At 41.4% G+C, this 21,814-nt stretch overlaps 1 protein-coding gene across 1 annotated transcript in view; it reads left to right on the forward strand.

Annotated features, from left to right (window-relative positions):
- Positions 1-16,818, forward strand: part of LOC111962177 (integrin alpha-5-like) — a 55,779-nt gene extending 38,961 nt beyond the window's left edge. The window contains exons 17-30 of the mRNA XM_023985057.2: positions 134-294; positions 806-943; positions 3,098-3,165; positions 7,081-7,231; positions 7,512-7,604; positions 7,912-7,991; positions 8,289-8,369; positions 8,657-8,762; positions 8,908-9,066; positions 9,393-9,500; positions 11,126-11,239; positions 11,825-11,926; positions 12,128-12,250; positions 12,736-16,818. Coding sequence (XP_023840825.1) covers positions 134-294; positions 806-943; positions 3,098-3,165; positions 7,081-7,231; positions 7,512-7,604; positions 7,912-7,991; positions 8,289-8,369; positions 8,657-8,762; positions 8,908-9,066; positions 9,393-9,500; positions 11,126-11,239; positions 11,825-11,926; positions 12,128-12,250; positions 12,736-12,819 — 1,568 coding nt within the window. The 3' untranslated portion in view covers positions 12,820-16,818. The remainder of the gene's footprint in view (positions 1-133; positions 295-805; positions 944-3,097; positions 3,166-7,080; positions 7,232-7,511; positions 7,605-7,911; positions 7,992-8,288; positions 8,370-8,656; positions 8,763-8,907; positions 9,067-9,392; positions 9,501-11,125; positions 11,240-11,824; positions 11,927-12,127; positions 12,251-12,735) is intronic.
- Positions 16,819-21,814: the final 4,996 nt, after the last annotated feature.

The raw sequence follows: 21,814 nt of genomic DNA on the forward strand, positions 1-21,814 counted from the left end.
AATAACTGACTCTGTAATTACTTTAAATGCATGTGTGTTTCAATGGGTTTGTTTTTGTGAGTATAGTTCTGTGTTCTATCGTGTGTGTGTGTGTGTGCACGTGTATGTAACCCACCCTGTGTGTGTGGTGCAGGTTTTGTGGTGGAGGTACAGTTGGACCATCTGAAGCAGAACCAGAAGGAGTCGTCAGTGAGGAGAACTCTGTTCCTGGATAGCCAACAGCCCAGCCTACTGAAGACCATCACCATGGCCAACGGAGGACGAACGTGTCACGACACCCGCATCTACCTGCGCGTTAGTCACTTCAAACACTCAAAGAAATGTTGGGAGACATATTAAAAAGCCTTGCTATAAGGCATTTTRAAGACTTGGACGTGCTTAAAACATGTWATAAAGCATTAAAMCTTCAGGCTTTAAGTAAAGTGTTACAGAAATGTTCAAAGACGCGTTGGAAAAATTGCCCGTTTATAAATACGACAATGATCCAATGAACTCTTCTCGAGGTGGACTTAAAGTTTGTGGGGAAATGTTGGCTAGTTATTTCGAATCCAGCCTTCAAAGACCAGTAAATTGAATCATTTAATGTTACATTTTACAGTTAATCTTTTTTTTTAAATAGTTTCAATATGACTGAAAGTGAACATTTCCCCTTACGCTGTACATTTACACTGATCTGTAACATCTAGAGGCACACGGTGTCTTATCTCAACCAGTTAGTTGACAATAAGTCAGTGTAACACCGATTCACTTCCTCTTGAGTGTGTTGCTGATGCCGTTGCCCTTCTTCCCCCCATGTGTGTTGCAGAGTGAAGGGGAGTTTAGGGATAAACTTTCCCCCATTTACGTCACACTCAACTTTAGCCTGGACCCTCTCGCTTCACTGGATCTCCATGGCCTGAGACCCATTCTAAAATACCAGACAACACACCTTATAGAGCAGAAGGTATGTATYAACTACGCTATTCAATTAGAAAACATTTCGGAATTGGAATTTCTGTTTATTTCCTGATTTGACTGAATTGAACTGGAATTTACCCCAACCTTGCCAGACATCACACCTTATAGAGCAGAGAGCGTGTACTTCCAGAATATCATCATATTTACCAGACMACATTACAGTTCATAGCTGGTATGTACATGACACTACTACTGAAACGCCAGTCCACACAACGTCTCCAGTCCACTCAACGTATAGAGGGTATGAACATAGGTGCACTATGGACAATGGAGTCCAAAACTATCAGACTTCACCACRAACACACATGTGCACCATATCTAAATCCACCAATATCTACATTTTGCGCCATAAAGACTTGTTGAAGTAGAAAGGCATAAGTGGCCAGTTTAAATATGGACGACCCTTCAGTAGTGCTGGTCCCCATATGTCTAAAGGTTGGGGGTTAGTCCTGRTACACAAAGCACGGAATTACAATATGTGGCAGCCATAGAGTTGGATAGACGGCACACTTGCTACAAAGCCTTTTTTTTTTTTTTTTTACTTTACTTACGATGAAAGCCTTCAATGGCACTACCCATGCTGTCACATACGCGATAATGGCAAAGAACGTGGTGGGCCCTCTTTCCAATTCTATGGTGGTAGCTTTTCCGAATTGAGAATAGAATCCTCAGGGGTAGGGGTGGTGGGTTGAGTCACGGCTATGCGATTAAACAGAGGGAGAACTGACAGCTCTTTCTGGGTGGGGCACTGAGGCTAGCCATCTGGTTGTGGTTTGTTTATGTATGTAGCCTTTGGTCTCTGCCATGTTGCGAGCCAGACGAGCCAGGCTTGGAGCATGTGCATGTGTTTATATATGTGTGTGTGAGTATAAGTGTGTGTGTGTGCACATGCGTGTGTGTGTCTGTGTAAAAGTATGTGTGTGCTCAGAGGCTCTCACTTATTGGCAGAGAAACCAATACAACTTAGCTAGAACAGCTTTTGGGAATAGCTCAGACTTTCCATGCTTCCATTATTACACAGAAATATGTTTGCACTCTCTACCTCTTTCTCTTGCACTTCTCAACAATAAAGTTTTTACCGCCCTTTTTGTCCCACGGAGATGGAGGGCTGAAAGAACATGACAGTGAGTAACTGGGGGAAAAGATAAGCAGAGAAGGGCAACCCTTGGTGTTTCTGTGTGAACATTACTAGTCCCCGTGCACTCCTCCGTCTTGYGATCTTGTGCTGACTGACCGATTACCACATGGACTTTAGTGAACGATAACATTGAGGACTTTAAATGAGCCATCGCCATGGATACGGAGTGAGTGACCGCCATGCCGACTCTGCACTCTTGTAGAATCCTTTTTGGGTCTAATGTTTTCCACATGTTGCTGCCGGGATGGGGTAGTATTGTAACAATGGGTTCACAGTACACAGAGCAAGAGCAATGTTGGAGAAGGAGAGAGGCGGAAGAGAGTGAAGGGGAATACGGTCTAATCGAATCATATTCGATTTATATTTTATTGTGGTTTGTAAAGTCTTTACACTTCAGTGACAAATTGCTTAGGAGACCAATTCCTCTCCTCACTAAGCAGCAAGTAAATTTTTTTCTCCCAATCCCTCCTTTCTTCACATTGGAGTCTGTCTACCTTTCTCGAACATCATTGCTCTCCTCATTCCACCAAAACGAAACACTGTTTCCGTTCATTCCTTCACCCCTCATTTGCTTTCTCTTTTTCCGCCCTCCCCTTATTCCCTTACTTCTCACTCCTCTACCTTTCCCCCTCATTCTCTCATTTAAGGCGTTAGTCTTCATWAAACTTTATTGCCGTGGTAAATTTACCAGTGGTTGTTCAAAAACCAATGTGAATTGTCATAGAACTGCATGCTGTTTTTGCAGTCTTAAGAAAATATACTGGTAGTACGTAATAAGCTGAAAATCTTAGTGAGTTGTATTCATGTCTTTCTTGGTATTACATAACTCTCTTGCTCTCTCTAAATATCTCTCTCTCTCTCTTTCAGTAGAAGTGCATTTTTTTTAGCATTCTAAGATGAGGCGCTAACTGAATTGGGACGATAATTTTTTTTCTCAAAATCGAAATATCTCCCTCTCTCTCCCATTAACATCTCTCTCTCTCCACTCTTTCTGTTCTGCAGGCCCAGATTCAGCTGGACTGTGGTGAGGACAACATCTGTGTCCCTGACCTCAAACTGGCTGTTTATGGGTGAGCTGAAGTCCCCTCTCCATTACCTTAAACCAAGGCATTACTCCGGAATAGTCCACCATGGTATGCTCCCTCTTGACCTTTCGATAGGTGAAAGGCCTCAGTAGGTCTTCAGCCTATTGCTTTCACCTTTCACCTGTCATGTCCTCTCAAAGCAGTGGCGACCAAGAAAGAAGAGTAGGAAAGAAACAATCGGATACAGACTGTCGAGAGGTCTATAGTTGGGCTTTTGTGTTAAACGGTTGCTTTTTTATTTTACTGGTGATGTCCTCCTTCTGATGGTCAGTCTGAGGGGAGGGAGGGAGCAGCGTTGAGGCTGCCTCTTAAACGTCTCACCGTCCCTCCTCTCTCTCTCTCTCTCCCTCCCTCCGCTGAGAAAAGGGGACAGTCTTCCAGCTGATGGCGAAACTTAAGTCGCCCTGCATTATTTCTGCCTTGTGCAACAATTCATGTTGTTTCTCCCATGACCAGAGAAAGTGAAATATTCCTCAATATAAAAAAAAGCCACAAATAATAGCTTATCGAAACACTTTGCTTTACTCATTCATTGCAGCTGCAGCGCTGGTTGTAGCGTGAGTGGAAGTAGGGAAAATATACGTTTTATGACTTATAAAACCGTTGAGCAAAGTATTGACAGTGCTGAATAACTTAAACATGAACAAACTCATAAAAACAGCAATTCTTTGCGGGATTCGTTGATTCTCTCTCTAGTCATGGTTTTAAAAGTTTTTAAATCTCACATTATCAACTTTGCTGTGCGTTCGAGGCTTCTTTTTACAGTCTATGGTGCGAGGAAACTGAGCAGACACGGTGATCTGAGCCATCTGATTGGCCAGCAGCAGGCCTATAGGTGCACTTGATTTGCTCTCTGGGACTGTCGGGTAGRSGGAGTTCTACCTTCAAACACATGAAATGGTTCATAATGGGAACACTTTGCCTTCCCGGCGCTAGCGTAGCTGAATCAAGTGCACCTAACGCCAACAGCAAAAAAAACATTATAGTAATAATAGGAATGCAAGGATTTATCGTTGGGGGTTTTACAGAAATGTTTGGTGATTGACTAGGAATGGCTTGGAGATCGACTAGTCGATCGTGATCGACTGTTTGGTGGCCACTGATATACATGTATGTTTWTTTGTCCTTGATTAAAGAAATGCACTTTTATTCCAAGGAGAGTAACTCATATCCTCACGACTCTTTACTTGCTCCTGGTTATTCATGGTTAATCCTTGTTGTTTGAGTGTGGACAACAGCAGAGTATGTTGCACTATAGGCTGAATGGAACAACTGGGGCCATTCACAAACTAGTAGCTCTAGCTCTTTTGTTGCTCTGTCTTGAGTAGTGTATTGCAGGACTTCGCCATGTGATTTTTATTAGCGGCAGAGTACAATCAAGTTAAGAGTTTCCCATGGAAAATTGGGGACTRTGTGTTTTCTGTTTCCACGAGACCAAGTCAGTCAAAAAAGCGTCTATGATTCAGTACTTTCACTATGCCGCTTCGACGACCTGTCACCATTGGAATGTAAYACACAGCTTGTTTTTTAGGACTTACATTTTTTTGCTTCCCGAGAATTCCTATGCGTAAGGTTGTTTTGTGTTCACAACCTTGAGGCCTATCTTAGAGATAAATGCCCTTTATTATTGGTACTTTGTATAGTACATCCTCTGGGTTCAATTATACAGTAGACTTGGAAAGTATTCAGACCCCTTGATTTTTTCCAAATTTTGTTACGTTACAGCCTTAATCTAAAATTGATTGAATTGTTTTCCCCCCTCACCAATCTACACACAATACCCCAAAATGACAAAGCAAAAACAGTTTTATTTTTTTTGCAAATGTATAAAATAAAACATAACTGAAATATAACATTTAAATAAGTATTCAGACCCTTTACTCAGTACTTTGTTAAAGCACCTTTGGCAGCGATTACAGCCTCGAGTCTACTTGGGTATTATGCTACAAGCTTGGCACACCTGTATTTGGGGAGTTTCTCCTTTTCTTTTCTGCAGATCCTCTCAAGCTMTGTCAGGTTGGATAGGGAGCGTCCCTGCACAGCTATTTTCAGGTCTCTCCAGAGATGTTAGATCGGGTTCAAGTCCGGGCTCTGGCTGAGCCRCTCAAGGWCATTCAGAGACTTGTCCCAAGCCACTCCTGCRTTGTCTTGGCTATGTGCTTAGGGTTGTTGTCCTGTTGGACGGTGAACCTTCACCCCGCTCCGGAGCAGGTTTTCATCAAGGATCTCTCTTGTCATTGCTCCGTTCATCTTTCCCTCGATCCTGACTAGTCTCCCAGTCCCTGCCGCTGAAAAACAYCCCCACATCTGGATGCTGCCACCACCATGATTCACCGTAGAGATGGTGCCAGGTTTCCTCCAGACATCACGCTTAGCATTCAGGCCAAATAGTTCAATCTTGGTTTCATCAGACCAGAGAATCTTGTTTATCATRGTCTGAGAGTCCTTTAGGTGCCTTTAGGCATACTCCAAGACGGGCTGTCAAGTGCCTTTTACTGAGGAGTGGCTTCCGTCTGGCCACTCTACCGTAAAGGCCTGATTGGTGGAGTGCTGCAGAGATGGTTGTCCTTATGGAAGGTTCTCCCATCTCYACAGAGTTACTCTGGAGCTCTGTCAGAGTGACCATCGGGTTCTAGGAAGTATTTTTTATCAATTATATTTGAGTTTAACCATAATATTTGATGTAATATTTGTTCTGTCTTATCTAGTGGATTAAACTGAAATTGCAACCAACTTTCTATGCGTTGTTTTAAAAATAGCAATATTTTGGAGATACTTTCATTTTCAAWTAACCGAAAGTGAGAGGTTGTAATCTGAATAAAGGGGAAAGGCCATTCTTGAACATGGGGTGAGACATTCTTACAAATCTGCTAGAGAACCAGTTCGGATTTAAGTATGACTTTTGCATGACTGGCCTTTAGGGAGGCTTTAATAGTTCATCATTTCTGCCCTCTGAATTCATATTCATTATATAAATAGGCCTGTTTAATTTTGTCTGGCTTGCCGTTCCAAATTAGATTGAATATTTTTTGCTCGTATAATTTAAAAAACAATTATAAATTGATTATATTTCATGTACATGTTTGTCTGTATCTTAAAAGCTTTGACTCAAATACAATTTGACAGTACATCTCCATCTCCCTCTCCCCCCACCACCTTTAACCTTTCCTCTTCTCTCGTAGTCTGCAGTGATAGAGTAGCGATGTTATCACTTCCTCTGCGTTTCATTAATCTTTTTTACATAGGTCCCTGTCCTCACAAGGAACAAATTTGCCTCAGGGACCCCATAAGGTCCGCCATTATGGATTTTCGCCAATTAGAATTTTATGAAAAACACTGACCGAWCTGCACAAAACTTGATATGTGGCATCTATGGACAAAGGTCTCTCAATGCAAAATTTGGTACACATGTTGCAAACAATGTCAAAACTCAACATATGCAAGAACATTCATATCGACCTACGGTAATGCTATAACAGGCATATGTTTATATCTCTTGATTTGTTTGACTCAGAGTGATGAAATTTGGCACACATGATCAGGGATATGAGTCTAGCTAACCCACACGATATCTCAAACACCACTGGCCTGATTTTAGTGAAACTTAGGCGAATGATGYGTCTTTCCATAAATATCTGGCATTTACAAAATGACACTGWTTGGCCTAAGGGGGGCGCTATAGTAATCAACTGTACATACATTAGTCACATGCGATATCATAGACACCACTGGCCCGATTTTTGACGAAACTTCGGTGAATGATGCGTCTTGTCATAAAGATTTGTCATTTACATTAATTACACTGATTGGCCCAAGGGGGGGCGCTACATCATTCGTGGGGGATGACATGTTTATTGTTGCTTTGTTTTACGTTGTTGTATTTTCTTGTGGTTTCCTTAGCGATAGGACGGAGGTGTATCTGGGTGACGAGAACTCCCTGACCCTGACTTTCAATGCCAGGAACGAGGGAGAGGGCGGGGCCTACGAGGCAGAGCTTTACATGGTGCTTCCCCCAGAGGCTGACTACAGTGGTATAGCCCGCAACAATGCGGTGAGGGAGCAACCATCTGTCCTGTCCCTCTTAGGGGACATGCTAACTCAAAACGATGCTACGGCTAATATKTCTAATAAAAATGTCAATGCTATGATAATAAATATCCACATGACAATGACCATAATTTAAGTGATATCAATGCAATAGTGTTGATACTAACGATGGCCTGATGACTAAAACAATGGTAATGATATTAATAGTTAGAAAGACTTGACTTCACAGTATTTCCAAATTCTATGTCTCTCTCTCTATGTTTGTGCTTGGATCTCATAAGCAGAGTCTGACTCAGCTAACCTGTAGCTACGAGGCAGAGAATCAGACCCGCTATCTGGTCTGTGACCTGGGCAACCCTATGAAGTCTGGCACAAGTGTAAGTGGACCATCATGGACTAACTGTTTCTTCAATTCAAAGTCAAATGGAGCTTTATTGTTATGAAAGGAACTTCCAATGTTGCTGAAGCAATATGGTACTTCTGTCCTTCTGATTGTGGGTTTCTGTATGTCTGTACAATTATCTGTCTTTACGAATGATGTTGTGTGACCCAGACTGATCCTGTTAATGACTGTGTGTGTGTGTGTGTGTGTTTATGACGGACTGTCTTTCTGACAGATCTGAGGTCAGTGTATCTCTAGTGTCTTTGTGGTTGATCGTGGGTCTTTTGTGTGGATCTTCACAGTTGTGGGCAGGCCTCCGCTTCACTGTGCCCCGACTGAAGGACACTTACAATACGGTGCAGTTTGAGCTCCAGATACGCAGGTAACACAGTTGTACCTTCAGCACAGAAATTGTATACACTATGAATTACTTTACTGTGTACTGTATTACTATTTAGTTAAATGTTGGTGTGAGGTTGAATTTTTTTTTTGTACCTCAACCCGCCCTAAATACTTACACACTTACGCCCGTGTCCTGACTTGAGCTAAGCTTAGGGTTAGTGCATAGTTAGTTAAAATGTTGTCGACTGTTAAGTGAACTTCCAATGAACATCCACAAACCATCTTTTTGGCACAATCTAAATGTAGTGTTACACTTCTCTGTTCTCTCTCCACTCAGTAAAAATGAGAATAGCTCCCAGAGTGATGTTGAGCTCTATGATCTTGAGGTGGCTGTGGTAGCTGATGTTATCCTACAGGGGTGAGTCAGCATGGATGGATGGATGGATRGAYGGATGGATGGATGGATGGATGGAYGRACAAACAAATGAATTAGTGGTCTCCATCACTATACTAATGACATATTCCCTGTTTAGCTACACTCAAAGTGACTGGGTACCAATATATTGGACTTCAACAGCCCCAGCCCCGATTACATTGGAAATAATGTTTCGTTACCACGTTCTGTAGGGTATGTGTACTGTATCTTTTTACTATTTTGTCCTTTGTCCTACGGTGTTACTCTCTCTCTCCTTTTCTCGATTGAAGCGTTTCCCGTCCGGACAAGCTCCTCTTCCCTCCCCCAAACTGGAGGATGAGCCACAGCCTCCAAGAGGAGCAGGACATTGGGTCTGAGATCCAGCATGTCTACGAGGTACTCAACGTGTGCCGCTAGAGTTGATTTTGTGTTATTTTGTTAAGTGGAGTTGTAGGGTTAGGTGGTTGAACAAATGCTTATCTCAGCTTCCTGGTACAGTATGCTAACATGGGTTCTCTCTCTTTCTCTCTCTCTCTGTAAGTTGGTGAACAACGGGCCCAGTATGATCAGTCAGTCGGTGCTGGAGCTGCGATGCCCTCTGAGAGCTCAGGGTCACGACCTTCTGTACCCTGTGGAGGTCATCACTCAGGGACCACTCAACTGCAGCTCCAACCACACCCTCAATGCACTGAAACTCAAGGTGAGGAACACACGTACACGCACACATGTACACATGCATAGATGCATGCAGGCAGGCGCACACACAATCATACTGGATGCACACGCTTTCTCATAATCTACATCCACAGACACTCATCCCAGATACTGTATACATTCACACCCAACCCTAATACATTGTCATTTATTTTGTGTGGTTTCACATAATCATTCGCAGTATTTACGCCAAGGATATGCAGTAGTCCAATATTACCCAAGTTTATGAGTCACAATGACCGTATGAGAGTTTGTGTTATGTGTCTATGAGTGGAATGGTCCATGTGTAGTATTGTGTGTGTGTGTTGCCAGCTCCAGCCTCCTACAACAGAACAGCCTCCCTCACAGACGTTGAGCCCTGAACACCACATCCAGAGGAGAGAGGTCTACAGGGATCCTCTGGCCAAACAAAGCAACTTGGTGAGACAGCCTTGTGTGTGTGTGTGTGTGTCTTGTGACCCGTTAGTGGTACTTTTAATACGTAAAAAAGGGTTAGCAGGTCAACTTGGTTTCTACAGTCACCTCTCATGTTTGGAGTAGCTTTTAGAGGGAGAAGCTTCACCTCATGTTTGGAGTAGCTTTTAGAAGGGGAAGGGGGGGTCAGTGGAGTTAGTGTGATGTTGTTGGCTTGTACTGTGAGAGTGAATACATGTATGGCTGAAAGGAAACCACCAGCCCAGACCCATAAATTACAAAACTCATTGTAGCTACAAATTCTTCAAATGGAAACATGACCATGCACGCACTCACACAGTCATCCACTGAGAGTACTGACCACACTCTCAGTCCCTACAGCATTATAAAGCCAGCCAGTAGTGCCTCTCGAGAGCTGTTCATCTGATCCCCATATGAATTTTCCGGGAGATGTTTTCTCTCCTTCTTCCCTTAATCTTCTCTCCTTTTACCTTTTTTCTTTTCTCTCATTTCTTCATTATTTATTTATCATATTTCCTTATTTTCTCTCCCTTTTCTTCTCCCCCCCCCTCCCCTCACTCATCTTGTTTAGGGACTCAACATGCTTAACCCCATGTGGAGTCAACAGTGACACACGGCCGCTGAGGTCTGTTAACTCTAAAAACAGTAAAACAGCAGATACCGACTGTTAAATGAAGTCACTTGGCACATAGTCCGGGAGCACAGAGATTAGAGAGTTAAGGGGTAATAATGAGCATCTTATGTGAGGCCTGTAGTTCACTAGCTTGTTAAATAGACTGGCCTYGAATGCTGCTGGTGCAGCAGTCATGTTTATTGGCCTGCCTAACCTCTTCTCTCTTGAAGTCATTGTCTGTTCTTTTTTCTTTGTTTGTTGTTTTTCATTGTAATTCCGTCTCTTTTTGAGTCTTTCGTTTCATGTCCTAACGATGGCCTTATGAGCTGAATTACCACAGACAAAACACTAAGAACCATCCGTGGCTTCGCTAATACCACAAAAGACAAACTGAAAGGGAATTATTCTCTCGTAAAAGGGATATGAGGATATCTATCATCATAAGATCTGCTCGTAATTATACGTTATATAGCGTCGTTGTATGTGAAGTATACTTCTCAAAACAAAACTTCTCAAAACAGCTGTCAAATCAAAACGGCTCTCTTTTGATTTTTCCTTTATGCTCTCCACCCATTATTATTATTATTATTATTATTATTATTATCCACCCATTATTATTGCAATCATTATTCATTCCCTCTCTCCCCGTCATTCAGTATTCTTTCACCTCAAAAAAAACGAATGACCACAAAACGTTTTACAACAAAATTAACAATGGCTCCCCACTTTTCACAAAGGGCACAAAACTACAACCTAGTATCATTCCCTTTTATTAAAAGCAAAGGGATTAGCTCTTTATGGAGAACTTGAAGATACACTAAGTTTAGTTGCTAATTGTTTACATAAAACGTTGGCTTGAATGATGCCCCAAAGGCAAAAGTTCACAATAGCCTCTTACTGCTCATAATCACAGATTGTTAGCTATAACTGTTTGTGAGGTTGATTGAATGTCATGTATTGGTGGTCTGTATTGATTACTGTTTGCCTTCCTCCATAGTCATGCTCTACGGTGGAGTGCTGGAGGCTGCACTGTCATGTGGGGTTACTGGAGAGAGGAAGCAGTGTCATTCTGACAGTCCGCTCACGCATCTGGGCTGAGACCTTCATCGAGGTGAGAGAGCGTGACTCTAGTTTGTACTACTGTCATGTACCGTGCAGTACTGTTTATATTAAATGATCATTTGGATAGCACATGTATATTGTGCTATGTAGATCAAATGTAATTTAACTTGGTACTAACAATCCTTATGTAGTATTAGTTCTGTAATACTACTGCTATTATTGGTAGTTCGAATGAAGCTACTTCAGAAAGTATTCATACTCCTTGACTTATTCCAAAATGTTCTTGTGTTACAGCCTGAATTCAAAATGGATTAAATAGTTGTTGTTTTTTTATCTCACCCATCTACACACAATACCCCATAATGATTTTGTTGTTGTTGAAAATCTATTCAAAATGAAATACATAAATATTTAAGTTACATAAGTGAAGGCATTGTAGGTTCTGCTAGTCGGTGGTACAATGTTGCCCTCTCCTTGTAGTACATTTGTAAAGCATATAAAACATTTGTTTAGAGTGTCCGTTTTTACAGTGAAAGGTATTTGGTTTTTTTTGTACACACTTTGGCAATATTTGGCTAAGTAGTTCAGATGATCTATTGTCTCATTATTTATTTTCTTTGAACTAATGCTACAGAGGGCATACAAGCAGTATGTGCTGGAGTGTTCTGCCCAGTACAGAGTCAAGAACATGCCCTATGCCATCGCTCCCAAACTCAAACCCAGTGGATCCACGAAGGCAAGTGCAATTTATTTATTAAACTGTTCATTTTTAGGTTTCTGATGGTTTAGGCCAGTCCTGTCTGTATGATTTGGGATATCGTTTGAAGAAGTGCACACAAAACTTTTTTTTTTTTTTTTAAACGTTGTTATGAGTAATGTCATATTTTTTCAGTGACCTCTCACTCCCCAACGKTAACAACATATCATTGCGTTGCAGGTCCTGACTCCAGTGATGTGGAACAAGCCGGAGAGCCAGTACATTGTACCCCTGTGGATCATCATTCTGGCCATACTGGCTGGACTGCTGCTGCTCGCCCTGCTCATATATGTACTATACAAGGTAAGTGTAGCGTAAAGGACAATAAACCCAACGGGCAAAATCACATGCATGTTACGTCATGATGACGTAATGTTCTGTTTGTAAACWGTTTTTATGGTTGGCAATACATTATATAACCAGATAAAGATGCTGTCATAGGATAGACGTCATATTATTACAACCGGTTTCTGGTTGCTAAAAATACATATAGAAAATAATTTTGCAACCTGACCATGAAGTCCCATAAGAGGTCATCATGATATCATTGCAACCGGTTTTGCCAGCTAGGGAGAAGCATATCAATTCTTAAAATAATATCTAAAAACGATAAAATAAGATCAAGATTAGAAGTGTTCAAAATGTGCAGTCTTGAAAGCGTATGTTGTTAGCAAATAACGATGAAATGCAATCTAACTGAACCGGTACTATGACATCTATGAGGGCTATTCATGTAATTATTGCCTTTGAAATTGTAATAAGTCTCCTTTCTCTTTCCGTCCTTCCAGATGGGCTTCTTCAAAAGATCCGATCCCTATGGTACAGCCATGGAGAAAGCTCAACTCAAACCCCAGGCTTCTTCGGAGGCCTAAATGGTGGACCATCCCAGACGTCGTTTCGAAAACTGGAAAGTCATTGCGTTGGACTGAACTTGTAACTCSAAATGAACTACAGAATACTCATGCATGAAGGGCAGTCTTCAACTAATATCAACAGGATGAGTACTACTTGGACCTCACTGGTATTCAGCCTGGTACTACACACTGAAATGCTCAAGCAGGCAAACACATAATGAGATGTCTGGCCCAAACTACAACAGAGCTATCCTGGCATGGTTGAATGGACAATAATGTCTTTAAAATCCTGCTTTTTGCTTTGGGAAAATCTCCATCAAAGTAGCAACACTGGATGGGGCAATGGAGCATTCATTCAATTGTTTTATTCACCAAATACGTCTTTACCTAAATCAAATCAAAGTTTATTGGTTGCGTACACAGTTTGGCAGATGTTATAGTGGGTGCAGCAAAATGCTTGTGTGACTAGCTCCTAACAGTGCAGCAAAAATTTCAAACAAGSACAATTTTTWAATKTTTTATTAACTTGAAACAAGAAATCCCGAATGGCAGAATGTGTATACGCATAAAATCCAAATGGAATCTATGCGTATACACACAAATATATACTTAAGAACAATGGAGGGAAAAATACACAATTGTCATACTTGAGTAAAAGTAAAGATGCTGTACCTTAATAGAAAATKACTCTAGTAAAAGTGAAAGTCACCCAATTAAACGCTATTTGAGTAAAAGTCTAAAATATTTGGTTTCACATTCCTTATATGAAGCGAACCAGACGCCACGATTTTCTAGTTTATTTTATTTAAGGATAGGCAGGGGCACACTCCAACACTGTCAGCCAGATCAGAGGCAGTATGGATGACCAGGGATTATCTCTTGATAAGTGTGTGAATTGGACCATTTTCCTGTCCTGCTAAGCATTTGAAATGTATCAAGTACTTTTGGGTGTCAGGAAAAATGTATGGCCTAAAAAGTACATTATTTTCTTTCGGAATGTAGTGGAGTAAAGGTAAAAGCTGTCAAAAATATGAATAGTAAAGTAAAATACAGATACCTGAAAAGTACTTAAGTAGTCATTTAAAGTATGTTTATTTAAGTACTTTACACCACTGCTTAAGAATTATATGTACGGTGGTAGACATTTAACCTACCTACCGGTAAATGAGGAGAGAATGTTGAAGAAAGTGTGCTATTGAAGGGAATCAGTGTGTGGCACAACGGTAACAGCCAAAGACCTCTGATGCTAGGAGTACAAAATGACACATGGAAGGGTATCAGTCAAGGTAAATGTTTTCCTAATGTCACAAAACTCCCTCTATCCTCCCGACGTATGGATGGACCACACATTGAAGGAGAGTTTGCTACTCCGAGTTGCCTTATTTTGGCCCAAACAGGCCATGCCTGACCCTGATGGCAAGCTTACGGWGGCCCACCATCGACAAAGTCGGCGGTAGCTGACAATGCTAACAGTTTCATRTTGACCGTCAGTTGGTCGTTGCGTTGCTGGGCTGCTGGCGATATACCACCATATCTGTCAACACGGGTGCAATATCAGCTTGCAGACAGTGGTGTGCTGCCTCATAGCCACCAGTTKTCCAATAAAAGCTTGTTAGCTGGAGAGTTTATATGTTGTTGAGAAAATGAAAATGGCCTTTTTGCTGATATATATTATTACATTTGTCATGCACTTCCTGATGCATTATGTTACTGTGCAACTTGACCACATTTGTAAATACACTGCTAGAGCTTTTTAGATACTTAGTACAGTTGAATGATAGATATAACCTCACATCCACTAACCACTATTTATAACCCATTTTTTGTGCATTCAACAAGAGGAACTTGGTCATACTTAGTTCCTCTTGGGGGGGGGGGGGGTGTATGTTTCAAAGTTGTACACTTATAATTTTGTGAAGACTATGTAAAATGCAGTGGAAATACGTTTTTTTGTAAAACTATTCTCTCCCATATTGGGAGTTGTCATATCTTTTCCATAAGTTGATTCGAAATAAATGTACCATTTTATATAACCCTATCCAAATACTTTTGAGAAGATAAATGCTAATATTGAATGTGCTTGCTTCTGGAAGCAAGAACACTAGTGTTATTCACCATACTTATTAGTGTGCCTTTAATTGCATTGAGGGGGAGGGAAGAAGTGCTTCAACTCAGAATATATGGTGCAGCACCTTGCTTCAGCTCTCACGATCAGAAGGAACAAGAGCGGATAACAATTAACCACAGTAAAAGTACAGTGCCTTCTGAAAGTATTCAGACTTATTTCACATTTTGATGTGTTACAGTCTAAATTCAAAATGCATTAAATCGATATTTTTTCTCACCCATCTACACACTATACCCCATAATGACAAAGTAAAAATGTATTAAATCAAATACAGAAATATGTCATTTACATACGTATTCACCACCCCTTTGCTATGACACTCCAAATTGAGCTCAGGTGCATCAAATTTCCTTTGATCATCCTTGAGATGTCAACTACAAGTTGATTGGAGTCCACCTGTGGCCAATTCAATAGTTTGAACATGATTTAGAAAGAATCACACTTGTCTATTTAAGGTCCCAGTTGACAGTGCATGTCAGAGCAGAAACTATACCATGAAGTCCAAGGAACTGTCYGTAGATCTCCAAGATATAATTGTGATGAGGCATATATCTGTGGAAGGGTAGGCATATATCTGGGGATGGGTATAAAACAATTTCTAGAATGTTGAAAGTTTCCAAGAGCACAGTGATTTCCATCATTGGGAAATGGAAAAAATATGGAAGTACCGAGACTCTGCCTACAGCTGGCCGTCTGACCAAACTGAGCAGCAGGGCAAGAAGGACCTTGGTCAGAGTTCCTTGGCTGAGATGGGAGAACCTGCCAGAAGGACAACAGTCTCTATAACACTTCATCAATCTGGGCTTTATGGGAGTGGCCAGACGGAGGCCAATACTAGAAAAAGGCACTTGATAGACTCYAGGCACATGTCATCACCCGTCTAACACCATCCCTACCGTGAAGCATGGTGGAGGCAGCATTATGCTATGGGGATGCTTTTCAGMGGCAGGGACTGGGAGACTGGTAAGGATAGAGGGAACAATGAATGGAGCCAAATACAAGCAAATTCCCTGCATCAGACTGGGGTGACATACATTCCAGCAGGACAATTACCCCAAACATACAGCCAAAGCAACACTGGAATGGCTTCAGAACAAGAGTGTGAAAGTCCTTGAGTGGCCTTGAATCCCATTGAAAATCGGTGGAAAGATTATTGTTCACCGCTGTTCCCCATCTAATTTAACAGAGCGTGGGAAAGTCTGCAAGGGAGAAAATCCCCAAATCCACATGTGCAAAACTGATACACATACCAAAGACGACTCAAAGCTGTAATCGCCGCTAAAGGTGCTTATACAAAGTATTGACTCAGAGGTGTGAACACTTACGTAAATGACCTATTTCTGTATTTCATTTGAAATACATTTGCAAATGAAATAAAAAAAACATGTTTTCACTTTGTCATTATGGGGTATTGTGTGTAGAGGGGTGAGATAAAAAATATAAATTTAATACATTTTGAATTCAGGCTGTAACACAACAAAACGTGGAGTAAGTCAAGGGGTATGAATACTTTCTGAAGGCACTGCAAGTATTCAACTTAACTAACTTTGTTGGTACATTCCTTTAATCCTGAGGTGCTGACCTGTTGCACCCTCTATAACCACTGTGATTATTATTTGACCCTGCTGGTCTTCTGTGAACGTTTGAACATCTTGAACGATCTGGCCTTAATGACCATGTACTATAATCTCCACTGGCACAGCCTTTCTAGGTTTCTTCCTAGGTTCCTGCCTTTCTAGGGAGTTGTTCCTAGCCACCGTGCTTCTACACCTGCGTTGCTTGCTCTCTGGGGCTTTAGGCCCGGTTTCTGTATAAGCACATTGTGACATCTGCTGATGTAAAAAGGGCTTTATAAATTTGATTAAATTGAATCAAAGTACCATACCATATCTTGTTTTCTGAAAATGTTGGTGATCATTTCCAGTTGTACAGTCATTAAGAATCATACTTTTTTTGTGTAAGTGTCATTTTATTTGAAGGATTTCTTTCTCACTGAAGAATGATAAGGGACATATGTTTCAAAAGCCGTATCGAAAGCGATGATTGTTGCCGTTTCTAAACGTTAAAACACCGAGTCGGGATTGTAGTTCACATGTGCCAGTCACGGGCGAAGCTAACTGCTGAAAACTGTATGGAGAAGGCAGAATGCAGCCTAGAGTTTGAGAGCTATGCAATAACATGTGGCCTGGTATGCCAAAGCTATATATAAAGCTAGTAGGCAAACRAGCCAGCASTATTAACTACAAAGCCGGTMTTAATTTGCATAAAAAACWAACGCAAGAAAGGCGCAACAACAACGTGTCAATTAACTACATGTAGCATAAACAAAACTGGTCAATTAATCAAAATTGCTGCTTGACTTGGACTATTAGCATGTAGCGGCCATTAATGTCCGAAATGCTACACAAAACCAATGTTCTTGTTGAGTGAATTCCTTTTCTGTTTACTTCATCAATGTGATAACATTTTGTACTCTAATTTTTATTGACGCATACTTTCTACGATTTCTCCTGACCATTTGGTGTGCGCTCACCTCTGAGTTCAAGAAGGACCCGAATTGAGGGAAGCACTCATAAACGTGCCTGTTTTTATACTTGTCCATAGAGTTTGCTAGAAGGCACACCTGCCACAAATYCGCTATCTCCACCTCCATGCCCCAGACTGGGCAAATTCAGTACACATTTTGCCTTTAATCTAAACATATATCTTCTGATATGGGGGCCCAGGCTTTAGCTCAATGGGATTCACAAGTTYCTCACATGGTACATGGTTGTGTGGTTGAATGGGGAACTTTCCAAAGAATTCTRCCATCTTACTACCCCAGATGTCGGGGGTTCATTTCCTGCTTCACCTGTCACACTTTCACTCCTTCTGTGTTTCTAATCTGTAAAAGAAAAGTGTTGAAAAAATATAGGTGTTTTACTTAAGTCCATGTTCTATTGACTTAATTAAGTCCATGTTAAGTCTACTCAACTGTCAAGTCCTGAAGACTGTCTGAGTGGACCAAGGCAGTGTCTTGACAAGCAGGAGATCCAAGTTCAAATCCAACTTGTCACACAAATACCAGAGATGAAGGCCCTCATGTTACCTCTGATATAATTTACATAGCCCTAAACATTTTGATTGTAACATCATTTATAACCTCACAATGGGCCTGTATCTTAATCACTGGAAATGTATATTTAAAGAGCCTACAATAATAGGCTTTATTGATTTAAATGATGACCAATCAATATTTAGTCTATAAATCATTTGCATTTCTAAACCATTTGATTGTATGAGAGTCTGCCGAAAATATTTTTGGGTGTTTTGATGCTGACTTTTACAGTACATCCACTGAAACCCCCCCAAAACAGTGTGGTTGTTTGGTGCAAGGTTTCAATAATACATTTATTCTGTTCAAAAATCTAGTATTTGAGCAACTGTACCATTATAGACATTACGAACCCCCCTACCCCACCGCCACCCCTTTTGCACTCAGATCAGTCTCAATTCCAACCTGAAACAGGTTGGGGAAATTTTACCTGGTCAAAGGTCAAAGGTCAAAACAGTGTCGTCACTAGTTACCACAGCCACAAAGTCAAAAGGCCCGCCTACTCGACCAATCAGATGAGGGAGTGTGATGACGCGTATGCCAGTTTACGTTWATTTGGAAACAACCAATCAGATGASGGGACTATGATGACACGTATGCCGACCGTCWTGCAGGGGCAGACGAGAGACATGCATTCTTTCATCTATTGACCCATCAATGATTTGGTTATTTATTAGACATAGTCAAACCAACCGTTGTAAATGCAAAGTGTTAATCGGATGGGTTTTTCAAACTCAACTTGCAAACTTATTATCATTTTGCCCTTACTCATCGTTACTTGTCTTAACCCAACATATGTTTACTTCAATATCTGCATCGGTTTTTAAAATGGCATGTAGACAAAATCCACAAGTAAAAYGTAGCTTCAGACATGTTCACAGAAATGCCAATTTTTTTAATTGGCTGATTTAAGATTAAACTTCAACTCTATTACTTCATTTGGCACCTAGGCACTTACTATAGTCATTTATKTAACTTAACTGATCATTTGTACCCGTTTCCATCTCTGTACAAAGGCATGGTCTTCAAGCTATGGAAAATGGAAAAACATTTCATATTAATAATAGATTGGACTTACATGGCGCTTTTCTAGACACCCAAAGCTCTTTACAGTGTAAGGGGAAACACACCACCCTAACTTCACTTACATACTCTTTATTTCTATTTGTTTAAATGCTCCATCCTCCCCCCTCTTCGGAGGACAAAAGTCACTTTTTTTTCACATATATATATATATATATTTTTACAGATTTTGTTCCATATACAGTACATTCTTCATACACTTTACAATCATGGTACTTTTATACACAGTATTACATGATATGAATACTGTTTGATATACACATACAGTGAAAACAGAACAAATATAAGCACYCCACATGGGATCTTTAGTGACYACAGAGTTGGGTCACCCGTTTAAAGTCCCATCTTCAATTTTATTGARGAACATTCCATTGTTAGTTAGAACTTGTAAAAATGTTGTCAAAGTGTATGGTATAAATTACAGTGATCTGTCTTTGAACTTACAGCCTTGATCATTTCAGCATCAGATTTCTGTTTGTCTTTTGTTTGCCTGTCTTTCCCCTGGTGGCATTCATACGTCTTTGTGCACACAACTTGAAACGGAACACCACTGAATGGGAGACTTTTTTTCCTGCCAAAGGCTGTGCATATGTCTGTTGAAGGAATTGTTTTATATATATTACTATTAAAATGAAAGCCTTGTAGAGAAACAAACAACGTCGCTCTGTCAAATCAAATAACTTCTCTGTGCTTGCAATGGAATTCCGTATACTAGCTAGTTAGCTCTTTTAAGATGAGTAGCATAAGTTAGCTACTAGTTATCAAAAATAAATTAAGTCAACTTACCCTTTTGCCCAAAACGTTTGTCCTTTCTCAATGTTATGAATTTTAGTGATGTTGCCAATTCTTATTCCCGAATTTTTTATGAGTTATTTGGTCCTCAAACTTGAACTCGAGATATGCCATTTAAAAAATGAAGTGTTTCCCGCAACCCGGAATACGGGTCATCACACTCCCTCATCTGAATGGTTGGCCTTCTGATCCGGCATACGAGTCATCACACTCCCTCATCTGATTGGTTGAGTAGGCGGGCCTTCTGACTTTGTGGCTGTGGTAACTAGTGACGACCTGGTGGAACGAGCCTGACATTCATTACATAACCAAAAGTATGCGGACACCTGCTCGTCAAACATCTCATTCCAAAATCATGGGCATTAATATGGAATTGGTCCCCCCCTTGCTGCTATAACAGCCTCCACTCTTATGGGAAGGCGTTCCACTAGATGTTGGAACATTGCTGCGGGGACTTGCTTCCATTCAGCCACAAGAGCATTAGTGAGGTCGGGCTCTGATGTTGGGAGATTAGGCCTKSCTCACAGTCGGCTTTCCAATTCATCCCAAAGGTTTTCGATGGGGTTGAGGTCAGGGCTTTGTGCAGGCCAGTCAAGTTCTTTCACACCGATCTCTACAAACCATTTCTGTATGGATCTCGCTTAGTGCACGGGGGCATTTTCATGCTGAAACAAGAAAGGGCCTTCCCCAAACTGTTGCCACGAAGTTGGAAGCACAGAATTGTCTAAAATGTCATTGTATGCTATAGTATTAATATTTCCCTTCACTGGATCTAAGGGGCCTAGACCGAACCATGAAAAACATCCCCAGACCATTATTCCTCCTCCACCAAACTTACAGTTGGCACTATGCATTCGGCAGGTAGCGTTCTCCTGGCATCCCCCAAACCCAGATTAGTTTGTTGGACTACCAGATGGTGAAGCGTGATTCATCATTCCAGAGAACGCGTGTCCACTGTCCAGAGTCCAATGGCGGCGAGCTTTACACCACTCCAATGGCTGCTCGGCCATGGAAACAAATTTACGAATGCTCAACACCCGTTGAATGTGGCCGGTGTCAGTAAACGTCGGCAAAAGCGTAATTAAATTGTTGTCAGCAGCACAGTTGCAGTCACCAACGCTCTGGATAACATAACAGCCTAACCAGCTCTGCTAGGGTGAGTAATGTTCAGTGAGCTGTTCTCTCATTTGTGTCTGGAAGTAGCAAGTTAGCTTGGGTGCCTGACAGTTCTTTATTTTTTAAATTAATATTATGGACAAAACAAGTACAAAAACAGAAATATACAAACAAGAGTACATAAACCTAACAGACAGGGGTATTACATATTTGTCACGTCTGCTCCCGCCTCTTCCCTCCCCCTGGCGCTTGAGGGCGCCAGAATGCCTTGCATCACTCACTCCTGCCATCCATCACGTACACCTGCCTTTCCTTGTCACGCGCATCAGCGTTATTGGACTCACCTGGACTCTCTTATCACCTGTTCATTTCCTCCCCTATATTGTCGAGTTCCCCAGCTCTGTTCCCTGCTTCTGCATTGATTGTTTTTCTGTTTGCTAAGCTGTTTATGTCTCGTTCCATGTCCGTGATTTATTAAATGTTACTCCCCGTACCTGCTTCGTCTCTCCAGCGTCATCCTTGTGATAGATCGTGACAGAATGCAGAAGCCATCACACGAAGCATCGGGGAGTACTGGCGTTCTGGTTGGTTAGTGGCATCGGCTCTGGGTCACCACCGATGGAACCGGGGGTGCCTAGCCTGCTCGTCGGGCTTCCACGCCCTAGCAGGCTCGAGAGGTTTCCTTGCCCCGTTGGCTCAGATGGCGCCCATCCCACGTCGGGCCTCAGCTGGATCGTCAGTTCTTTTCTGCCCAGCCTGTCCAGGAGTTTTTTTGTTTGTTTGTTGTTTGTTTTGTCGGT

The sequence above is a fragment of the Salvelinus sp. IW2-2015 genome, linkage group LG1 (assembly GCF_002910315.2).
Source record: "Salvelinus sp. IW2-2015 linkage group LG1, ASM291031v2, whole genome shotgun sequence".
Lineage (NCBI taxonomy): Eukaryota > Metazoa > Chordata > Actinopteri > Salmoniformes > Salmonidae > Salvelinus > Salvelinus sp. IW2-2015.